Source organism: Argiope bruennichi, chromosome 6 (assembly GCF_947563725.1).
Source record: "Argiope bruennichi chromosome 6, qqArgBrue1.1, whole genome shotgun sequence".
Taxonomy (NCBI): domain Eukaryota; kingdom Metazoa; phylum Arthropoda; class Arachnida; order Araneae; family Araneidae; genus Argiope; species Argiope bruennichi.
In genome coordinates, this window is record NC_079156.1 from 129,213,820 (window position 1) to 129,239,514 (window position 25,695).

The following is a 25,695-nucleotide window of genomic DNA, read 5'->3' on the forward strand; positions in this document are numbered from 1 at the left end:
AAAGATGTAGATTCACTTTTCAGGGAAACTCAAAATAGTCATAGGCATTTATCTTTGGTGTAATACACAAGTCCATATATTAAGTGAACAATTATCTTTCCAAGTGCAAAGGGTTAAATTGCTCTTTTGTAGTAGTGAGGATCTTATAGTAACCTTCTTTAACCGAACCTTATAATAAAGCCTTGGCAAGATTGTAATCTGACAGAGAAAGGCAGATTCAATTATTTGTAAGTTTTAAGAGGAAATAAAAATTTTAAATATTAAGATTATACAAAGGTGGAATAAAAACAAAACAAAAAAAAAAGAACAAGATTCTTGAAAAAGCAAGATCTTATATTAATTGGCAATTTACACTGAATTTGTAAATATACATACTACAAAAGAAAAATGATAGTTTGAATCAAAATTCATTTTTCATATATAACAAACAAATGAAATAAATTTCCCATAAGTTAACCAAAATATTTATAAAATATAATTTCAAAATTACCTTCGATGGAGGCTATTATACAGACGTATTCCATCGGAAGGACCACATATTTCAATTATATCTTCACGGCTCAAACTTAACAAGTCTTTGGCTGCAAGCAAATGAAGATTCACCACTCAGAAACTCAACGATAGAAATAACATGTATGCAACAGATCTTTTCCCCTATTATTGTTCTTTCTTTATCTATATGTAACAGTTAGCCAATTTAATTTTCACTGCAAGCTTGTTTTTTCACTTAAGCTTGTTTAGAAAGCTTAAGGAACAGATTAAATTCAATACTACATTCAATTTCAGCAATATTTCCCTCCTTTTTACAACACATTCTTTTGCAAAGGCATATTTTTTGCTTTCCTTCAACCACTGTCAAGAGTGGATATTGAAATTAAATTTATATTAGGAACTTCAGAGAAAGATGAATGAAATTATTTTAGCACATGGCTTTTGCTGCAAAACCAGAGTTGCAAAATAGTTAAGAAATAAGAGGTATTAACAACTTTTTCACAATATTTTTACTTACTAATATTGAAGAATCTCTAAACAAAAAAGTCCATAAGTGAAATTTTGTAATCTACAATTTACAAGGTTCAAGTCTACACAAATATAGTTCATTTAGTGGGGAAGCTGTGGTGACCAGTTTAAAAGTATATGATGTGTTTCATTTTTTTTTTTTTACTTCTTATTATTTGTTTAAACTTATAAATGAAAAAGATGATAGCAATACACAATAATAAATAATTTCATATAAGGTCAAACATTATCATAAGGATTTGGGGAATAAGATATGCATTTTTATTGCAAAGTAATGATTATCACCAATACACTGGAGGACCATAAACAAAGAAAGCTTTATATAAACTAAAATTAACTGTGAAGCTTATAAACTCATTTCAAAAATCAATAAAACTATCTCATGAAATAATAAATTTTGACACAATAACAAAAAAATCAGAATTTTAATGTGATGAGATTTTTAAATACTTGATTAGCAAAATAATAACAAGGGTAACACATGAGGTCGAAAACAGAGTTCGGAGTGAGATTTAATATAATGGTAGTTTACGATTAGAATATTCATTCATGAAAACATTGAAGTACAACAGCCAACCAATTTTGTAAAAATGGCCCTCAAACTTTCAGTATAGCTTATACACTAATAATGTATCATTGTTGTTGAGCATTCGAATAGTACAGTGGATAGGGAGCTGGCATAGCATTCACAAGACTCAAGTCCAGTCTTGGGCTAGTTTTTTGTAGTAGGTTTGAGGTAATCGTTGAGCAATTGAAAATAATGTAATACAAAGTTTTATAACTTGATCAGCTTTAAATCAGCAAGAATGGACTTTTTTTAAAACTTAAACTATTAAATATTTTATTAAACACAGCTTAAAGAACTGAGTAAGTGCATAAATATTTAGACATCATAACTTCTGGAGTAAGTTTATATTAACTCAAATAAGATAAAATTTAATTCTTTAGATTATTTAGAGTATCTTTTCCATTAAAAGTAGCAGCCTATCTCTAGAGATTAGAATTTAGTAATTGAACTATGATCAGTGTGGACACTCTACATATCATATATATTTTATGCAATTAAATTTAATAAAAAAAAATGGTAAATATCAATGCCTTTTCAATAAACACATTTTTGCTGATTTCTTTCAAACTGAATAATTTAAATTTTGAAATATTCTATTATATATTGTGGTATTTTTTAGTGAACTAAAGATGTGGAAAATTATTGTTGTAATATCTTTAGAGTTCATATTTAATAAAGAGTAAACATTACCTGAATACAGTTCAAAACAAGGAAGATACTTTGAAAACTTTTTCCTGGATAACCAAGAATGAACATCAGTTGTACTTAGATTTGCAGTGATATTTTCCACACCAGTATTAGGAGTCAAAATTCCACTATCATCTGATTCTGGAGAAAACATCTGAAGATATTTTTAAAATAACAATATACATTCTGACATCATTCATTTAATAAAATACATTCTAAATTCAATTAAAGTTCAATTGAAAACCCAGCTTATTTATTTCTTCTGCATTTCTATTAGAAAGTACAATCAAGTCTCAACTTAATGAAGGCTCATCATTCCTTCAAAATTATCTATTTTATTGACTGCAATGCATACTCAAAATTTAATGATAGTTGTAATTCTGCACTGAACAAGCTAATATAAATAACAAAATTTTCACACTTTTGTAAAAATTGAAACACATTTTCTGTAACACTTTTCATGATAATCCCTTTCAAATTGCATTATGTTGGCATTTCTTGTTGGAAAAGAATTTTACCTCTTCATTAACATTTTCATCCCTCATTTTATTGCTTTTATTACATTTTTTAACACTATGCAATATGTCAAGCTCTACAGAATATTCATTCAGCAATTATCATGTCTTTAATAAAGTAGAGTAAATTAGATAGTTCTATACATTCTCCTAAAACTCCCATTTCTTTTAGCAGCTATTATTTTTCATAGCAGTTGATTCGATTTCGTAGGAATTTCGATAAATGATAAATTGTGAAGTGTTTAAAACAAATAATAAAGTAAGCAGCACTGAATTAGAAAAATAAAAAATTACCAAGAAAAATATTTTTTATTGATACAAAGAGTAAATAATGCATTAATGCTATTAAAAATCAAGAGGAAGATTTTTTAAATACAAAACTTTAATAAATGAAGGTTTAATGAATGGAGATCACTATAAATTCAACCCAAGTACTTTATAAAATTACTTTTAAAATACTGTTCATATCTGCAATAAAAGACATTTTAATTTCAACCCTTAGCACAAGCATTAGCATCAGTTGAGATCTTCTCGATATTGTGAAATGCTTAGAATATCGAAAAATAACATGGGGATACTGTAAAAATATCTTGTGTATCATTTATTCAAAGAGTTTGAAATACCAATGATTCAAGTTCATAAATATGATTCAAGTTTCATATAAACAACATTAGATGTGTATTTAAGATTTATTTTTTTTTAAATGACCAAATAATATGGTAGAAAGTATATTTTCATGCAATTAAATTAAAATCAGAACTGCCAATAATTTATCCATCATTTTTATGTACAATTGTTTATTAGATTATTTTTTTCTATTTTGATAGAAAAAAAAAATCAAACTCAAATACAACATTTGCAAACTGCTGAACTATTCTACTGCTTAAAGGAATGTCAAAATAATACTTTTTTTCATTACATATAAATTCAATAGATTCATATTATGATTTAAATATTCTACAGAAAAAAAAATTAAGAAGTTACTTAGATATAAAAAATTATTTTTCATATAAATATTAATGTAAAAAAGATAATTTAAAAAGCTTTCTGGTAAAATAATTTTTTCAGTTTTGTAAAAAGAGTGAACTTATACTCTTCTATTATCACTTGAAGAATATACTAAAAGGCAAAATTTTCTTTTTGTTTTGTCAAATAATTACAATAGTTCTGAACTTCCTTTATTAATTGGAATTTATAAGTGCATTATTTTGGAATGAGCTGTAACTTTGAGATGCTAAAGAATTTTAGCACAGTTTTATTTTAATTTCTGAGACAAATTTAAGGGGGGGGGGGAGCTAAAGAATAAAGGAAGAGAAAGTAAATTTCTATTCATTTCTTAATATTAATATTATCTTATTTCTTAAAATTATTTTAGCATTCTTTCTAATTAAATCTTAAACCATTAGTTGCCATGATCTTCCATTGAGGATTTTAGAATTTTGCATTCACCACTCAGCACTAAAAATATATCTGGTAAGCCTGAGAGTTTAGTTTCATTCTATAAATATCAGCCAATATTGAATATAGCAGAAAACGTGTACTCTGTACTTCATTTCTTTAGAACTGAACAAATTTGAAATTAATCTAAGTTAAATGCCATACAATTGTAATATTTGAAGCATTATATTTTTGGTTTGGCTTTTATATTATAACGAAATTCAGTACATAAATATGTATTTTAGAGGTTATAGTAACGATCTGTTACTTACTTAGCCTTTTGTTTTTTTATTGAGATAATTTTATTGATCATTTTCTAATGATGCTCTTTTTAAAAAATATCAAAGATTTTCAAAACAAAACAATTTGAAAATAATTATACTATTATACAACTTTTTGTACATTTATATAAGTTATCTGGCCAAAAAAATATTAAAAAAATATTGACAGTCAATGGGCAATAATATTTACAGGAAAATAATATATACTGAATTAACTGATGGATGAATATATATGGGAAAAAATATATTTGGCAGTAATATAAATTGAATTTATATTTATTCTCTACAAACATACAGTTTATTGTTTTTTTTAAATGCACTAAAGAGTTGACACCTGAATAAAATGTTCTATATTCATAGTTGAATATTCTGCTATCTAGTTCACCTAGACTACAGACAACTATGTCAGAAAATTAATAACTGAAATATGTTTCTCAAATTTTAAAAATCTTTTCATTACAAAAGGAAAAAAAAAAAAAAAAATCATTTTTAGCAAAGTAAAATTATGGGATCTCTCTTACACCTTCTAAAGTGTCCTTGATGTCTGGAAAATGCTGAGGACTAGACGTCAAGGAAGGTGTTGAAGTAGTCCTGGAAAAAAAAAAAAAACAGAAATTTACATATAGTACAATACTCTAAATTTTTCAATTTAGACAGGAAAAAATATATTTGCGCTAAAATTTTTTCAGTGACAATCAAAGACAAATTCAAGTTTATTATAAATAAGATAGATACTATAAATGATTATATCTCTCATAAATGATATGTCCCAGAATGTATCGCAGAGTAAAAGAAGTCCATAAAAGGAAGTAACATTTGGTTTCAATTTGGAACTTCACTACAAAGAATATTGAATACAAGTCTGTAACAATATTTTTTAAGAAACATAAATTATTAGTTAATAAATTAGAATCATATTTAGGGATATTTAATTTGGTACAATGATATAATATAGAACTTTCTCCTCATTTTCAATTAGAAATTTGTGACTATATTAAGTTTTATATTAAGGAAATTCTGCAAAAGATTTTTCTATCCTCTATCAATACTTTCAAACTCCTTCATTAATATTTGATTATTGATAATTACAAAGCCGTAATATAAGCCATCTGTACTAAACATCAAATGAAAAAAGAAATTCGGACCAGTTGTATATGCTTTAGGTTTACATAAAAGCATCTAAAAAATTTTAATATTAACTTTATCAAGCTGAATGAAGCTAATATTAATACTTGTTTTTACAGATTTAATTTCTATCTTAATTCAAAAAGTTTTTAGACTAATTTTGTAAAAAAGCAGCTAATAAATAAATTGGACAAATGAATATTTCAAGTAATTCTGCAAATAAATCATTGCAATTTCACACACTCTTTTAAAGTATACATGCTCATGTACTATAAAATTAAATTGCATTCAAAATAATTATGTGAAAAGTATTAATTTCCAAACAAAATCTGTAACTATATATTAAAATTAAAACTGTTGCAATTACAAAATATCAACTCATTCATCTCTAACAGTACAATCAAATACTAACACAATGACTCGGCCAATTTCGAAGACATATAAGGATCACATACAATAAGAGCTAAGGGTCCAAAGTGAATTTTTCATTAAAAATAATCCGATTCTATTCTTCAACATAATTATAACATTTGCTTTGATGATTTTTAGAGTAACAGTATATAAAAGATTTAGAAAGGGAAATAATTTTGATTGAATCTCAGAAATAAAACATGCAAATAATTTATCTGATCAAACTTACACTTCACCAGTAGAAACATTTGGCGAATCTGGTTTTGAATCTATGCTGCTTCCATAGGCAGGAAAGGATGCATTCTCAGAAAAATCCTGAAATGGGATACTTTCGACGGTGACTGAACACTGAAAAACAATGCAATGGAGATATCAAATACAATAGGAATAAATTATTGGTCATTAGTAGCAAAAAAGTAGTATACTTACAGGAGTGAAAATTGTATATTGATATGAAGGTTGGAGTTCAGTCTAGGAGAAAAAAAAATTATATGTTGAAAAAATATTATATATAAAAGAATTAAGAATGAACATATATATATATATATATATGCTTAAAAGTAAAACATGATTCCTAAAGTAAATATGATATATAAAAAAAAATTCCTATACATCCAAAATACATAGTAATTAATATATATATATATAGAGAGAGAAAATAATTTCTTTATTTAATTTTATTGACATTGATGCATTTCTTTGAATACGATTCATATTTAGTGGCATACTTATCTATAACATTTACAATATTTTAATACCCTCTTCTTTCACATGAGAATGTAACTAGAATTTGTCTGTTGATTAATTTGCTCTTACACTTTATTTTGAATTGAAATGAAATTTTTTGGAACTATCTTAAAATTTTGAAACATGGTAAAATGATTAGAAAAACACATGAGTAAATAGTAATCTTTATACTTCCATATCAATTTGAAAACCTGTACAATATAAAATTTTTTAGCAATGAAAAATAATAGCTTCTATTATTTTAAGTTTGGAACTCAAATTCATGAGCCTTTGACTCTAAAACCATGTATTTGTCATTAGACCATTCTGCTCTTTAAAGACGTTTTTATATATTGTGAATCGAATTAAACTTTGCTTTAATCTCTTAGGATTGGACCATAAAACGTAAGAATTACAAAATGAATTATTAAAAGTTTACAGAAATAAGTAAAAGAAAATTCATATTAAATTTCAAACAGCATTATATTTAACACAAGAAAACACTATATTTGAAAATAAGAACCAAGAGTCAGCAAGATTTGTAATGATTTTTTATTCATAAACCAAAATTTATTCAACAAAACATTTCACTGCTCTTTTTTAATTCATATTATCATAATCAGTCTTCCAATACTATAGAAACCTCATTTGACTAAAATATAATTCACATTATTTCAAAAGATTTATACTTTTTATTCATTGTGCTTAGCATTATCATAATTTTCTGTTTACATCTTTACACATCAATTATATCACAAGGAAAAGAGTCAGTGTTTAAAAATGGGTACACTTAAAATTAGGGCTTAAGTGCTTTATTTTGAACTTAAATTAATATTTTTTATTAATGAATATAATTTTTAATAAATTTAAAAAATGTATCATGTCTTACACTAAAACCTAATCAACATGGGGAAAAAATTGAACTTCATGGTTTGATTAAAACAATGCTTGTAAAGATTTAAGTTTTATTTCAAAAATGGAATATGTTGTTGTAATATAAACTTAAAGTATTTTATCAAAATTAATTAAAAATAAAAATGATATGGCAAAAAATCTGGCATAATTAAACAGATAAGTTTTTGAATGGTAAGATGCTGTAAAAATAATTTTCGTATTGCAATATTTTCAGAAGTTATTTCTAAAAATTTGCTTAGTTTTTTAATTAATTATATTCAAATTAAAATGAAAAAAAATCAATTTGAAGTGCACATTCTCCTTTCCCCAAAGTATATGCATGACAAATTTGGTATCTCTTAGTCGAACAATCTAGGCTGTAGAGTGCCAATGCAGTCAGGCATGCAACCACAATTGCATTTCTATTCTTTATAAAGATTTGAAATAGCAAAAACACAGAAATCAGAACACATCATTTATTTTAATAGCATAATGTGCTTACAAATGTTACATAATGTGCTTATTTTTCAATAAAATAAAAGTTCCACTAATTTATTTAAACTAATGTAATAAAAAAAATGAACCGAAATTGTCCAAATGATTCATTAAAATTACTTGATTTTAATGCTTTAAAAAACATTTATTCTTAAAAAATAAAAACATTCTTCATTAAAAAACAACAGAGTAAAAATATACCTGTTCCTCTTGAGGTAACTTCTCTAATTTTTCTTTATCTGTTTTGTGTTTTCTGTCAGCTCCTTTAGACTAAAAATTTGAAAACAATTACATAATTACAATGCAATACACAATATAATGAATGCACACACAGGTTCAGATATATAACATTTATATCTATAAATAATAGAGAATTGGACAACTCATAGATATAAATTAGATGTGATATTAAGTGATGTATCTTAATCATCGATTAATATGGAACCTTAAAAAAAGTGCCAAGACCAAATAATAATGCTGAAATGATTGGCAAATGAAATGGTACAAATAGCATAAAAAAGGCCTTATTTATATTTTAGCAAAATTATAATTGGTTATCAATAATTATCTATTAAATAATCTCCAAAATCCAAATTATTTCATTCACCTTTTTAATAAACATCAACTTGTGAAGGAAATAAAATCACAGAATCTTAATATTATTTGCCTATTTGCTACTAAATTATTTTTGTTTAAAAAGAAATTTCAAAGCTAATAAAGTTTAATAGAAAGAGTACAAAAAGTTATTAGTATCAAATGAAAAAAATTGTTCAAAAGAAATAAAAATTCTTCAATATCTAGAGATATTTCTACTAAACTGCTTTTATTAAACTGAAATGTGAAAAGCATAAATTATATTTTTTCAATAAACATTCTTTTAGGAGGGAAAAAAAAGGCAAATTCCAGAAGTTTAGACATAGAACTTTATTTTTATATCAAATCTTTTTTTATTTTGCTAAAATTCAAGAAATATCGAAGTAATTAAATCATTTGGGAATATTTTCTATAGCACACAATTTCAAAAAAGAAATTTATTTCAAGACTACATTCTAATATTTTTTTTAATAATGATAATGACACTAGTATTCAGGAGATATTTTAGCAGCAAAACCATAGAAAAAGCTTTTGTATAATTAAATGTAATTTTTCAATATATCTGAATTCACTTTTGCATATTTTAAACACACACAAATAAATAAATATATACTCTTTTGCAGATTTTAAAAGTAAAGATTTCTCTCTTAAATATAAAGACTCACATTTTGTCCACCATATTTTCTTGTTATTAGTCCAGTGAATAAAAAAGGAATGTTTGCTATGAGTGAGTGTAATGCAAACAATTTTTAAAAATATTTAATAACAATATAAATGAACTAATCAAAAATGTAAGATTCATAATCTTACACAATTTAATTTAAATATAAATAATTTATTGTTTTTTAGATATTATTTATTCAAAAGATTTTCTTTTTGAATCACCTTGAAAACTTTAATAAGACAAGAAGCAGCATCCAGCTTCCTAGCAGGACTCTCCCAGTGGCTGTAAGTTTCAATAACCACACGAAAAGGAACTCCCTTTTCACCACCTCGTCTCTTGCTAGTGAACTCTGTACTGATGCAGTTAACCTAAAAAAAAGGAAAGAATCACTATAAAGCGAAATTAAGCCATTTTTTCATATAATTATATTAATGTCATGAATGAAAAAAATTTGGATGATTGGTTAAAACTTAAAACTTTTGGTATAATTCTAACACAATCATATAAAAAGTTGAATAAGTGCTTTGAATCATATGATTCAAAAGACAAACTTGGTTCTATTATATTAAATATTTTTATAATTTTCATTTAAATGAAAAACATTATTTTGTAATTAAGAATGAAAATCACAAGACATAAATCAAAGTGATTAGATGATGAAAATTCTAAATATGGAAAATAAAAAATAAGTTGATTATTTAGTACCATCTAAAAATAATCATGTTTACGCACATTAAATTTCAATAAATTACTTCAAATTTATATTTTATTGAAAAATAATTGAGCTGTTAAGTAGTAAAACTAAATTACACTACAAAAATATGATTTATAATAAAATTCCAACACAAAAAAGGCACTGCTATATCAAACTAGACTTTTTTCAAGACATCCTGCATTGAAACTAAATATTACAATGAAATGTTACTGATTTTATTTTTATTCTCAAAATTAACTAAAAATTTTGTAACTAATGAAAGAGAAAAAAATCTTTATTAACCAATGCATAAACAAAAAGAAAAATAAGACAGTAGATTTAAAAAATTGGATTAAAATTTTCCATGCAATAATGAAAATAGAAAAGAATGGGTGTATAGCAAAAATACCTTTATCTTCAAGTCAAACAAAATTATAAAAATGAATAATTTAAAACATATTGCTATGAAAAAAGCTTGTAAAAACAATAACTTAAAATTTGAAAAAATTATGCAAGGTTTTTTAAGAACATTTTGGAGAAACACACTATAATTGCAGAATAGTAGATAGAACTGATAATTTTCATACAGAGTAAGACTTAAATGCATACATCTAAGTCAATCATTAAAAAAAAAAAAAAAATGAAAAATTAAGCAATTATATATAGTCAATATTTTTGAAACAATTTAAATTTTACACAATGGTGAAATATTTTAATTTCCCAAATAAATAAATTGCAAGAAAGAAAAAGATTTTAACTTGAAAAGGGGTTAAAAATAATTTTCCATTATTTAAAAATATTACTCAGAATTTTCAAAACAGTTGTGGTTGGATATTCCAGAATAGTACAGTGGCATAATAAAATTTTTTCCACTCCCCAATCTCAAACAATTTAACATCAAGTGAAGATGGTACTTGGAGGCACAAAATAACTTTTCTCATTCTCTTATTACATTTCACTTTCAAAAGTGGCGTTACATTAATCACAACACTCTCTAACACAGGCATCCAAATCATTTGTACCTCCTATTTCTTTTCTCTCTCTTTTGCTCTGATGATTATGACAAATGTCTCAAAATGATTAAAATCCAATGACTAATGACTAAAATTCCACTGGGAGGAATAAAACTATAAGAGCTATACTTCAATATTCCAAATAATTTGTTATACAGACAGATTCCAGTTCGAAATTCTTTGCAACAATGGAAAAATTTTCTACAAAGAAATCATATTTTTGTGAAATAAGAAGTGAGCAGGGAATATTCATTTTTGAGATTTTCATAAATTTACAAATTTCAAACACTATATTTCGAATCATTATGAACATAATAAATTGCAAATTTACTTCATAAAATGGAAAAACAGAAAAAGATACTTTTATAAAGACAGATGCTTCTCTAGTAGGATCCCACATAAATTCGCATGAATTGATATTTTCTGGATCAGGAATCACGTCGAATATTCCGTAGGAAAGAGATACATCTGGAATTAAATTAACCTGTTAAATATAAACATTTAATATTAAAAAAAAGCAGACATTTATAGTTCATTATGCTAAAAATTATATATTTATATATTACCTATATCTAAAATTCTCTCTGAAGGCCTTTGACTTTGCCAAGCCATCAACTCCATCTTTTCCCGAAATTGAAGTCTGCGTTCTTGAAAACTTACACGCAAAATGCTCTATAGTAAAATGGGAAAGGGGGAGAGAGAGAAAAAAAAGACATTTTAAATGTGCTGAAAGATTATATAATGAACATTCTTTGAACAAAAATGTTATAAATAAATATTTGATTTTTTAACAAAATAAGATTGGAATAAAAAAAAAAGAAAGAAAGAAACGATGAAAACAGAAGAAAAATGGGCCAGATGGAAAAATATGATTTTTTAAATAAATAAAAGAAGAGGCTCTTAAATAAAATGCTTTAATAAAAATAATACAGAATGAGAAATGATTAAACTGAAATACATTAAAACATATTAAAAAACACTTGTATGGTTATCAAGAAGATATGCATTAATTTTGAAAACATAACATAAAATAACATAATTATCATTATTTTCTGGTGGAAAAATGAATATGATGAAATATCCAGTATAAGGTAAGAATACACAACACAAATTATTTAAACATTTTTTTTAGTGCTAGATTAATTCAATTTATGGCCTGAGGAAGTGCACATTATGCAGTTCCTTTGTTGATAAACTAGTTAATTTAACTTCCATTTCAACAATTTTTTAAAATGCTAATGATTTATTTTAGATTAATTCTTTTAATTTTATTCACTTAGAAAATGAATTTAAAAAAAAATCTATTATGATTACAGATTACCCAGCACATATGTTTGCATAACATTAATGATGTAGATATTTGGTGTTTTTAAATATTTTAATAACTAAGTAAATATAATAAAATGTAAAAAAACAACAACATTACACTTCATTAAGAGTTAATATTATCCTAATATTTTATACTCCTAAAAATTAGTATTTTTTAAATAAATTTAGTCATTTGGCAAATAGGAAATTTTTTTTTAATTGAACATTCTCATGGCCTTCTCTCAAACAAGCAGTTTTTTGACCAAGCAATTGTTTACTGTTACTTAAACAATTTCTTGGTCAAAAAATTTCATTGCATTTTCCTGTTGCATTAATTCATAATTGTATACATTTTTATTCATGGTGTATTATTGTAAGAAATATTGTTGCTGTGTTATTATATTAATGAAATGCTTTGAAATACATTTAAAGTTTTATATGTAATCAAAATAATTGCTTATGAAAATACTTTGATCCAAGAAGTTCTATTTATAAACATTTTTTCAAAATAATAAATATTTTTTAAATAATGTTTTAGGATAAAAATATCTGGCAAAGTTTAAACAAAAATTGTTTAACAATGCACATTAAAAAGTTTATAAATTTGATAAATTTTAAGCAAAAATAATAAATATATTTCAAAAAATTAAATACTTTTAAAATAATATTTTAGGATAAAAATATCTGGCAAAGCTTAAACAAAAATTGTTTAATAATGTGCATTAGAAAGTTTATAAATTTGATAACTTTTGAGCAAAAATAAATAAATAAATAAAATAGAAAAGAAAAGAAAAGCTGACCTACTTTTAAAAGTTTACCTTTCATTTCAGAAATACCATGCATTTTCATTAGACGAATTTCATATGGCTGCCCTGGTAAAATTAAGATTAACAATTATATAATATTATACTACGTAAAATTTAATTCTGCAAAAGAGGCTATAGTGGAACTACATACATCTTAATAACTGAAACCATAAAACAAAGAGAATATTAACAATAAATATTTACAAAAAATAAAAAAATAGGAAAAAATGCTAAATATCTATTGAATATAACTGTCATAACACTATAATTTCACTACATACTATTTTATAAGAGAATAAAACAACCACAATAAATATGTACAATAAAATTTGCAAGGTGCAGATATCTAACATGCAATTTTATAAACAATACATAAGATTTTTACTATAAATGTCTATAATGGAGACAATTTACACTAACATAAATTAACTCACATGGTCTGACTTCTTAGAGCTACAAAGCAAAATACAGCTCAGGTAATGTGGACTGATTACATGTATTAAAAAAAAATGCTTAGTTAAAGATGAATTCCATTGCAAGTTCCCTTTTTAACTATATTTAAAATAAAACTTTAACTACCTAAAATGAAGAAAACTTAATGAGAAAAGTGACTAACCCATTTCAATACTAAGCCAATTTCTTCACAAAAATATAAAAAGTGACCCTGTGATTTAAGCAACCTGGATAGGAGCCTCAATCTCCTGTGCTATACGAGGATAGTCAGAGCACTATACAATCCAGCTTTGGTTGCATCTCCACAAAAAGGTTAAAATAGTAAAATTAGCATAACACATTTTAAATCAAAAAGTATTGCAGGTTTCAAATCGAATTTATCAAATCAATATATGAGTAATTAATAACAGTCAGTTTAATAATTTCAACTCTATTTTAAGCATCAAACATGCTTTGCAGTGTAAACTAGGGCTTTTTAAATAACGGATAATACTTTCATGTGTAATCATGCAGAAAAATATATTAGGGTAGCAATTTTTTTTCTTTCCAATTCATTCAACATTTGTAAGCAAAAAAGTTAAAAAAATTGAATTAAAATATTTTATTAAAATTTCCTAAATTATTATTACTTAACTATAATAATTTAAATAACATCTGTTATTTTCAAATTTTATAATTGCCAGTTTTCTAGAGAGAAATGATACTATTAAAATTTCTTCCATCCAAAACAATTATTGCAAGTAGGAAAAGTTTCTTAAAAAGCCCTAGTTCAGACAATTAAGATACAATTAAATTATATAATGCAAGTATATAATAGAAAAAAAGGTAAGATAAATAAGCAATAATAATAATTTTGGTAAGAAAAAATAAAGTTTTATGAAATTTAATAATATGCATAAAAATGATACAATAATGCATTCCCTCTGTTTGAAAATTTGGTTTACAATCAAAAACAAAGAATTAAGAGATAAGAATAAATATTTTGAAAATCTAGTAGTAATGTTTGTACTGGTATAACCAGCAAATAATAAGCCATTATAAATATTTAAGTTTGATCAATTCAGAAATTTTAAAATAAAAAAAAGTTTTATTTTTCATAAATATAATCCTTATATTTTTTAATGAGGGATTTTGATAAAAGAATTGTAAAAAAGGACTTACAAGTTAAAATCAGTTAACTAAGGTTTCTAAAATATTTTTCATATCAAAAAGGAAAAACTTCAGTGTATCAAGCTGCTTTTCCAGCAAAGAAGATTAAATTCCATTTCAAATGAAATCATTTTACAATTTAAATTTAGTTCATTTGTAAAATCAGAAATCTTATTTTTTCAACTAATGATAAAATTACTTGAATATAACACAAGGAATTGTATTATAATAAGAGTTCAAATTTTAAAGAAGCTGGCAGTCATTTAAATTCAGAAACCAGTTTATTATTGTTTCCACATATTGTTAAAATGGATGAAAGATCAATTCAAGACTTTCAGGCATTTTAAACAAGTTCAATCCAGGACAATAGTTAGGAAGTACAAAGATATATGAATTGCCAGATGGGGAGAAAGGAGAGATGAAAACATTGATATCGGATTTTACAAAACACAAGATTCTACAAATTTTTACTAATTCCGTAACTTAATGGGACATGTGACACTAATCAATCAGCCAATTTTATCCAGGCAGTGAAAGTTAGTCATTAGAGTTTGAGAAATGTGCAAAAAATTAAAAGTTTGCCAGACTCAGAAATTTTTTAATTCAATTAGAAATGGGTTCATGTAAAAAAAAATCTACAACATAAACAAGAATTTATTTTAAAAGCACTGACAAATTGAATCTTTTACATATATATTGTGCATTTAGAGAGAAATTATTTCAAAACATCACATATTTTCAAGCAGAAGGAGTAAAGTAAATGCTCAGTCATAAAAAATATATACAGATAAAAAAAAATAACAAGTTTTAAAATCTAATGACAGCAAAAAATAAATTAACTAGGAAATATAGATTTATTGAAAAAATTAAAACTTTTGATTTAGGAATAAATTTACAAGTAAATATACACAGCTGGCTATATTGATTACTAAAGATATTGAAAACTTGACTTTACTGACAAAAATTCCTAATTTTTTAATTAAAAAAATCCATAATTATCAGCCAATATAACATATGGCTTACTTAGCTTCTACAATAATAATAATAAAACTTATTAAAAATGTGCAAAAACTGTAATTCTAAATTTCTTCCCTATTATCTTATATTTTTCAGTTAGAAGCAATATGTTCATCTATATTAAAATTATGAAAAAAGGAATGATTGAATATATTTATAATTTATATAACTGAATGAAGCTTAAAAACTGCTATTAAAGGATTCATTTCTATTTCAAAATGATCTAAATTAAAAATAGTTAAATTCAAACTATTTAAAAGTTTAAATTCACAATAAATGATATGCCTAATGGTAATATATCAGGGCAAAAAAAAAAAAAAAAAAAAAAAAACTATACCTTGATTGAGGTAAGTTAATGTTTCTGCTCCAATTTTTGTTCCCAGAGAGGTAGCTGCTGCCAAGACATATTGGAAGTCTGTCTTAGCTTTAGAAATAAATCCAGGTTGAAGACTATATTGAGATAAAGAATTGCATAAAGTAGGGGCATGCAGAATGCTGGCCTTTCCATTGCTCTCTCTGGAAGAAAAAGCAAGCTATAAAAATATGGCTTGTACAAAATTTTATGTATGAAAGAAATTAAAAAATAAATAAAATAAAATTTAACAAAACAAAAGTATTTATGTTACATGGTAGTATAAAAATTATAGTCCAAACTATCTTTATTGGGCAACACCAATTAATCAATAATATAAATTTTTTTTATATATTCTTAATATAAAATTTAATGGTATCCAAGAAACTTCAGAAACTTTCACCTTTCTTCTTTTCTAAAAAAGAAATTACAATATTCTTAAGAAAGATTTTAGACTTCAATTTTTTTAATCTTCAAACATATTAAAAATATACATATAAAATATATGAATTGCAATTTCAAACATCTGGTCCATCTAATTATTTAAATTAATTTTATTCTTCAGATTTAATGTAATTCCAAGAGAAATAAAACCCGATACATGTATAAAGAAAAATTGAGATGGGGAGGGGGGAGCAAAACTTTGAGATAAATTCTGCTCTGAAAATAAAATCGAAGTAACACATTCCCTTCAAATTTCAGCAAAAATACAATGTCTAATAAAATTCCTAAAAGGAACTTTTTTATAACAAATAAAATATTATTTAATTTTTTTATTCATAAAAAGCAGAATCATGTTTCAGATTTTTATTCTTTAAATTTTGTCATTAGGAACTTGATAAAAAAAATTGGAAATTTTCTCTAATGAAGAATGTTATATTTTTCAAAAGACTTTCAGAAAAGGAACATAAAATCTTGTATTTCATGGAATAAGATTAAAAGATATAGGTCTTTTCCACTAAAAGTAGATTATTTTTTGTCTGCATTAGAAAAAGTTTCTAATGTAAACTAAAAATTTAAAGTATGAAATAATATTTATTTATTATAAACAAGATGATAGAAATACAACATTGATAAAAAAATGTATAAAATGCATTAAAAATACCTAATTTTTTCCTCATTTTCTAAAGAATCTTCTTGGTGTGCTCGACAAGGTTTCTTAGAGTTTGGGCGGTCACTTGATTTTGAAAAATTCCAAGTGCTCAAATTCTGGGCAGATCGAGCCTTCACTTTATCCAAGCCCTTATCTGGGAAAGATAGGTGGCGGAGCCATTGCTCTCTGAAAATCAGGAATTATGTGCTCTGTATACTATTATTCAACATAAATTAAGAAGAAAAAAATAATCAACTCAATAGAAATAAGCGATAGAAATTCTAACAACGTATTTTACTTGAATTTTAAATCTATAGATACCTAATGAGGACATCATCTTCTTTGTTCATTTTGATCACCTGAATAGCAGACAATGTGTCACTGAAAAAAATATAAATTTTTTTTATATAAAATAAAAAAATTATTTAATATTTTAAATACTAATTAAATAATAATTTTTAATAATTAAACAATTTTAATAATAATTAATTTAAATAATAATTTTTTAAAATAATAAAAGCAAAGCTAATATTAAATAACAAATATAAACTATCTCATTAAAAACAAAATATAATTTATTTGAAAAAGGACTATTTAAATCTTTCATTCATGTAACCCCCCGTTTCAGGGAGGAAAATTTTACTTACAATATACTTTCATTAGAATAAGCTTGATGCAACTTCAGATTGGAATATAAAAAAGAAAATGGAAATTAAAAAAGCTGATTTTCTAAATTTTGCTTATATAAGATTTTTATAAAAGGTGACAACATGAGAATTTTCAACACTCCATTATTGTTTCAAGTGCTCCACTTAGGACCATAATTTTAAACGAAACTTTAATCCGGAACAATAGAAGATACATCAGTGGATTCCTTTGTGCTTATTTTATAATATTCATTGCTAATATAAGTAATAAACCAATTTAAATTTTTAGTTTTATATTCTGAAAAAAATTTTAAAATTTTTTTTAACTTATTGTGTAAAAAAAAATAAAAATAGAATGATTTTAAATTAATAAAGATGGCAATTTCTTTATTTAAGAAGAAAAAATCTTAATTATCTCAATTTCATTTATATTAAGAAAACATTCTTAACAATGTATGGAGAAATTTCTAGATTTAAGTCGCTTTCAAGATCCATCTATTACCATTGAAAAAATGGGAAACAGATTTGGATAGCAGTAAGCAAACATAGTGAAGAAAGTGCAGTTTAGATAGGCATATGGAAGGCAATATACAGAAATTTACTGACAGGAGTTCAAAAGAACTTATAATGAGGCTGGACTTACGGAAAGGTTCTTGGATAATCAAAACAATTAAGAAAAACTAAGTTCACTGTATTATAATACTAAACAGCCTAGTAGGAAAGATGATATACATATTAAATATGATTTACTGTTCTAAAGACACTTATCCATATATTTTAATAATAATCTGATTTTTATGCAATAAAAAGAATTGCATAAAATAATAGCTTAGTAGCATTTTGCAAGTCTTTCAAAAGTTTAGTAATGTATAAATGAAGCGAATGGGAGGAATATAAATATTCTAATGTCCACTTTTAAAAGGATGCTGCAAGATAAAATATTTAGTGTTAATCACTTTTAAAACTCAAATATAAAAAAGAAATGTTTGTTTGTTTTTTCAGAAAAAAAGAAATGAAGTTTAGAACATTAGATATTGGAATGAATTGCAGTACATTAAAAATGACTTTTTTTCTTCCCTCTGCACAAAGATGGTAGAAAAAATTGGAAAGAGAGCTTACTTTCCTATTTTAGTTTTTCCAAATGCTTCACTTGAATGTTGAAAGCAATATAAAAAAAAGCTTTCTATTGCAGACATACTAAAATTTTAAATGTAAGATAAAACAAATTAGTAATTAAAATGACAATGGAAAGAAGTGTCACAGTTTTGAAGTTATTACTGATTAACAAAAAAAGTTCTAAGATATTGTTCTATTATTTGTATGATGCTGTCTAGATGATTGCATGAAAATGTCATTTAAAATATCAAACAATTCCATTGAGATATTGCACAATATTTTGCGCTAACAAAGTATATACAAGCTGCTCCAGGTATAAACTATAATAACTCTAAATTAACAGAAAAAAATCAAAACAATTTAAAAAAATTAATACAGTGCATGATTTACATGAAAATGTAATTTAAAGGGTCATTTGTCATTATTATTCTTTCTTCTTTTATCCAATATTTTATTTTAAAACAGAAAAAGAAAAAATGAATATGAAAGCAAAAAATATAAAAAATATATGATTAATATATAATTTTAAATAGTTTGAAATTTAAGTAAATAAATTAAAAAATAAATAATGAAAACAAGTAAAATATTTTAATAACAGTATTTTTTTTTTAAAGACTGGTTTTCTTTCTGTTTTAAAACTTTTACAACTATGGTAAAAAAAAAAAAAAAAAAAAGGATTGTTTGATGATTCGAGCAATTACAAATAAATAAATAAATAAAAAACCTAGCAAGGTTACATGAGCAACTAGAAAAATTTAGAGCAGATATAATATAATCCCTTTTGGCAACTTTTACTTAGTTCTTAGTTTTTTCATAATATAGATAGATAACAAAGTTTCATGCTCATATTTGCTTGATTGTCAGAGGTGGCTTTTTATCAGAAATATATCTTCCTTAACTTAAAAATATACTTGTCTTTTTTTTCCTAACAAGGCATTTCCTTGCTTCACCATATTTATAATTTGATGATCAACAGAATAAAAAAAAAAAAGCAAAAAAGATGCAGCAAAACAAGAAATTCATAGCAGAGGACTGCAAAGAAAACAGTATATATAAGTGCCACAATTTACTTAATGCATATATCAAAGCATTATATAATAGGATAGAAAAACAACAAGCTGTATGGAAAAAACCAAAATCACTGCAGCTCAAAGTTGAAGATCTGCCAACTAATGCTTTTCCTTTTATTTATCCTCCCACCGATTTAATTTTCAGTATCATTTTTTAAAACTTAATTTCAATATTATTTTGCAAGAAATACACATGGCATAATTTATATTACTTGTTCATTAATTCTTTTGTAGCAAACCAATTAAATAAAGAGAAAATATTTTGATAACTAATATGAAAATTGAAATAAATATTATAACATTATGCTGAAAAATAAATTACTCCATCAATGATTCATATATTTATGAAAGAAGAATGATATGATATTTAATAAGGTTTAGCTCATAATTAATTAGCTAATAATTAAATGCTTTAATATGCTGATTTTTAGATGAATATTCAGATTTTTTGAATACTGCAGATGGAAGAGGAGCTCAAAATTTTTAATTCTCAACATTATCAAAATGATACTTTGTAATTCAAATAAATCAAACAGATGTTAAATATTGAATAATATTGTTTAAAAACCAATATAGGAAGTAAAATTTTTAACAAATTAAATTTAGATGCATACTTAGGAATGTGATTGAACAAAAGGAAAAAAAGAAATCCAAAAAGTGAAAATGAGCATAGGGAAAACATGAAAAAAGTATAACTTAAATAGTCAATATACAGAAACAAATTATCAAAAATAGAGCCACCCTAATTGGCTTTTATATTCATTTCAAAATATTTACAAAAAGGAAGAATTCAATAGCATATCACTTCCCAAAGAAAATTTAAGAAATATATTACACAAGAAAAATTTAAAATATATTACACAACAAATATGAGGGGAAAACCAGCACTTTAAATACTTCATTAACAGCAATGGACTTTTGCATATATCCAACACATTATTAGATTTTTTTTTTTTTTTTTTTACAGATCTTTCACTGACTTGACTTAAAAAGCATCTCATAGTTTCCTTTTAAGTATTAGTCACATTGGTATAACAACCAACTTGATTTTGTATACAAGATTTAGATGTGAAAGAAATGATTCAGATCCGAGATCTTTCTTTTCTTTTAATAAAAATATACAAACAAAACTGTCTCTGTAATTTGGCAGCTTTAAAAGATATTTCCTTTGCAGCTAGTTTTTTGCATAAACTTGATTGTCACAAATATTTTTTTTCTTTATTTTTGCTAAGAATGCTTTTCTTTATTTTTATGTTTTACAGATTTATCTCCATTTTACCTTTAAGATAGTAATTTCATACAACTGAATTGTAGATTTCTTAAAAAGCAGAACAAGATGGGGGGGGGGAAGCAGAAAATTGCAGATATGCAGAAGAATCACATCCCTGATATTTAAATTCCTAATTATGATAATTTTTCCAGAATTATTAGTAACTGTTCTGATGAATCACCATGGTTGATTGTTATGGACCTGGAGAAAGTTTCATGCTGTATTACAAGTAAAAAAAGTCTAGAAAAAGGGATTATATTTTATCTATTCCAAATATTTCAGTCCAGATTTGAAAAGAATGTGTTTTTTTAAATTCACAATTCTATTCAGAATCTACCTCATGTCGAAAGTGGTAGTGCCAGCTCCACCTAATCCTGAAAGGCTGGAGTCCAAGTCTGAAGCTAAGAGGTCCAGGTCCTCCATGGTCCACAGACCCCCACCAGGGGGTTCCATAATTGTATAACCTACAAAAAAAGCATTGAAAGACTACCAAGTGTCACTGTTATTTCCTTAAATTTTAAGAAAACTTTGTATGATTTTTTTTTTTTTTTTGTCTGAGACACAAAAAAGGAACCACAGCTTAAAATCTCTATTTTACATAAAGTAATTTTACTCAGATTATGCAGTATGTTCTTTAAAAAATAAAATGTTTTATAAAAAAGTTGCAACTAAAAATAATCAAATTTGCATCCCGTAAAAAATGTGTGTTAAATCAATTTGTTAGAATTCTTTTTTTATTAAAAATTTCATTAAAATAATTAAATCTACACCTTTATTTTAAATAGCATTTCAAGAAAAAAATGCATACATAAAATATGTTTATTTTAGTATTATTATATCCATGGAAAACTCATTATTCATAATAAGTTTTATATGCTTTATATATGCATTTTAAAATTTTAAAGAAATTAAAATTGCAACTATGGTCCTTTCAGCAAAATATTATTTCCCTTTCAGATTTGAAAAAAAAAAAAATATCTGTGAAATTGAATATAATTTCCGGCTACTATAACAGAATAAAATGTGCAAAAAGTTAACATTTAATTCAACATACCAGTAAACACTATAATTTTAATCTGGGATGCACACATTTTGTTACTATAAAAATTATTAAATATGAAATATATGTGCAGAATATTAGATTATTTCATTATCACTTTTTTACTCAGCAGAATTCCGTTAATCCGAATTTTTTTAAATTCGAATTCTTCAATAATTGAAATAATTCCCTAGGTTCCTTTAATTTCCTATTTGATGCATTTAATGTTGATGATCTAGTTTTCTTTAAATCGATTCTCTTTTGGATCGGACAGCTTCAAATTATTTAAATTCCACTACATTAATAAAATAGTATGTTCTAGGATATAAGGAAGCGATGCAAAGTAAGAAGCAATAAAAAAAGAAACTTACTTTTTTTCTTTAAAAAGTAAAAAAACCAGCTATCAGAAACTTTTTTTGAACACTTTCAAGGGCTTTGGAAACCAGTCCATTTCACACAGATAGAGTTCATTCATCTTGATACTGAGAAATTCAACCCAGCCAAAATATCAAAAAATATATCTCCGAGGCACGTGTAATTCCGCTCCTCTACCAAATATCAACATTAATATTACGAAAGCTTCCAAGCTGACGTCACTTAAATGTCCCGAATATAGTAACTCAACAGCTACATGCACCACATATTAAAATAAAGTTCTCATAGTTTCTAAGGGCATAGAGATTTAAAAGGTTAAAGAAAAAGAAAAAATTATTGGAGTATTTATACACTTGAAACTTTTGAAGCTTCCAGAACAAAACAACTTCGATAAAATGAAGCGCGTTTCAACACAAGGAAGCATTGCGAAAGAATCGAAATCTGCGCATAAGAACAAATTCATACTTTCACAGAGCATTACGTCGCACTATTAGGCGGAGATTCGAAAACGCTGAATCCAACAAGTGGTGTTTAGATCAAAGGGAGAGAGAGGGAGAGAATGGAACCGTTAGCGCAAAGGTAGAGAAGGATAGAAGAGGGAAAATTCAGATGGCGAAAATTGTTCTACGATTTTAGTAGTTGTAGCGAAATCGTTTTATCTCGCGTTTCTCTAAAATTTCTGATAATTCTTATTTAAGAATAGTTGAAAGATCATTTCAAAATATTTTCTAAATGGTCCTTAATTTTTTAAAATTGATAAATGTTACTTTTCGCATTCGTATTTTGATTCTTACAATAACTTTTAAAAAAAAATTGAATGTGTAATAGCGTCACTAGCTGATTCCCGTCTAAGCAACTACCTAGGGCCACTTGGTTAAAAGTAGAGGAAGGGGAGCGCAAAAGGCTCGAATTTAATATATATATTATTAACTTAGTTACCACATAAATTTGTGTAAAATGCAAATTCTGTTAGTTGTAAAACACATAAAGACAGTATTAGTACTTTGTCATGTGTAATGGATCAGTTAATATTTGTTTCGTTATGGTCACTTCATTATTTCGATATTTATAAATACCGAGTATCTGATTAAATATTACTGGGGCAAACGGAGATGCCGTTCATAAAAAATAAAATAAAAATAAGCATAAACACTTTTACAGAGAAGAAATAACTTAATAAACATGTTAAATGAGCTAAAAAAAGAACGATCTTATAATGTGCGCTATCTGTGGTTGCAATATGTTTAAACCTTTTATTGGACAGAATTATATGTAAATGTTATACTTTTAAAATATGGTTATTTCATTTCCAAATCTAACAGCTTTTTCTTTTAAGTATGATACTTTCCTAAATATTTATTTTCCGTCATTTTACTTTCTCGTATATGAAATAAAGAGAAGGTATAGTTATTGTTAAAAAATTCGAACTAGAGATTTTTGACGAATCTCCATATTTTAGACCTATCTGAGTTTGAAAAATACATTTTTAGCATTATGTTTGTTTGTTCGTTCATTTATCTATTTGTCTGTATATGTCTGTGAGAAAGATAACTAAAAAACGCTTTGAGCAAGGCGGATGAAATTTGGTGTACGTTTTTTTTTTCTTTTCTTTGTAGAATCTATTTTGATACTATAGATACCACAATAGAATTTCTATCAAATTTTGAACAAAATCGGTAACGTGGAAAAGTTAGTCTATCGGGCTGTCTGAGTATAAATCAACACGTTAACTACAAAACGGAGACAGCTAGATAGATAAAATTTGGTATATAGAAATTAGACACCTATCAAATTTTGAGCCAAATACGACACAGGGGTTGACCATTTGTCGTTTGCACTTTTAGAAACATCTAAACGCTATAACTCAAAATGGAATTAAATATATCAAATATGTTATGGGATTTTGTATGAATTTTTATCCAAAATTAGGCTGCAATTTTGTAAAAGATGACATACCAAATTTCATTTAGTAAGTTTTAGTAAGCGTTCCAGTTTTGAGTTATTGTATTTACAGACAAACATAATTCCAAAAATGCTTTTTCTAAATTCAAGGAGTTCTAAAATGCTGAGGTTCATTAATTTTCGGATATCAAACATTTGGATATGTTCGCTATGCATACTTCACATATGAGAAAGAAAAAAGTTCAAAGTCATAAATAGGTACAGTGATGTAACTAAATTTACCCATATGTGAAAAGTGGATCCAATAACCATAATTAGATTCAATAATCGTAATTAACTAAGCTGACCAATTTATGAAAATTTCAATATCACTATTCTACAAAAAACGGACGATTTTAGATTACTTCATGGACCGTCCCAAAGAAGCCAATCATCTTCCAGAGTTTCTCAAGAGCGATTGGTCTGACCTAGATTATGAAAATGTTGCTGATTCTAAAATTATAATATCCAAAACTTAATAAATCGGTCAGATTTGATAGCAGCAGAGAGAGAAACGTTTATTTATTTATTTAAAAGTTGAAGTGTCAAGAATATTTTGCAGAATATGATTCCTTAGGACCAAAGACTAAAATTTAAACATTTAGGACTAAAATTTTAAGACTAAAAATTTTAGGACTAAAATTCATACACCATAATTTTTTTAAGTATATTTATAAACCGAAAAAAAATGAAATATTATTATTGACATCACTTAAATCCTTTCGAAAATAAAAATAAAAACTTAATTTCATGATGAATCCATGAAGTTTTGTTGAATAATCCTTTGAGACTAAAATTATGAGACCTATAAATTATGAAAATTATTCTGCAGTGCAGTTCTGTTCTACACTGCTGAATGACTCTGCTTTCAGTTCTAATTTTTTTAAAGATATGTCCGGTCGCAATAAAAAAAATGTCTTAATATTAATTGCAGT

The 25,695-nt window shown here is 25.3% G+C and overlaps 1 protein-coding gene across 2 annotated transcripts in view; it reads right to left on the reverse strand.

Annotated features, from left to right (window-relative positions):
• Positions 1–23,252, reverse strand: part of LOC129971520 (transcription factor CP2-like) — a 28,065-nt gene extending 4,813 nt beyond the window's left edge. Inside the window, exons 1-15 of one of the 2 annotated variants that reach the window (XM_056085369.1) lie at positions 22,816–23,252; positions 21,743–21,869; positions 17,624–17,683; positions 17,315–17,488; positions 16,195–16,373; positions 13,237–13,304; positions 11,691–11,796; positions 11,486–11,592; positions 9,639–9,785; positions 8,361–8,429; positions 6,474–6,515; positions 6,274–6,392; positions 5,030–5,099; positions 2,279–2,429; positions 491–581 (exon numbers count right to left, since the gene is read on the reverse strand). In XM_056085369.1, the coding sequence (XP_055941344.1) occupies positions 491–581; positions 2,279–2,429; positions 5,030–5,099; positions 6,274–6,392; positions 6,474–6,515; positions 8,361–8,429; positions 9,639–9,785; positions 11,486–11,592; positions 11,691–11,796; positions 13,237–13,304; positions 16,195–16,373; positions 17,315–17,488; positions 17,624–17,683; positions 21,743–21,858 (1,499 nt within the window). In that variant the 5' untranslated portion in view covers positions 21,859–21,869; positions 22,816–23,252. The remainder of the gene's footprint in view (positions 1–490; positions 582–2,278; positions 2,430–5,029; positions 5,100–6,273; positions 6,393–6,473; positions 6,516–8,360; positions 8,430–9,638; positions 9,786–11,485; positions 11,593–11,690; positions 11,797–13,236; positions 13,305–16,194; positions 16,374–17,314; positions 17,489–17,623; positions 17,684–21,742; positions 21,870–22,815) is intronic. The other variant, XM_056085370.1, reaches the window with a different exon arrangement.
• Positions 23,253–25,695: the final 2,443 nt, after the last annotated feature.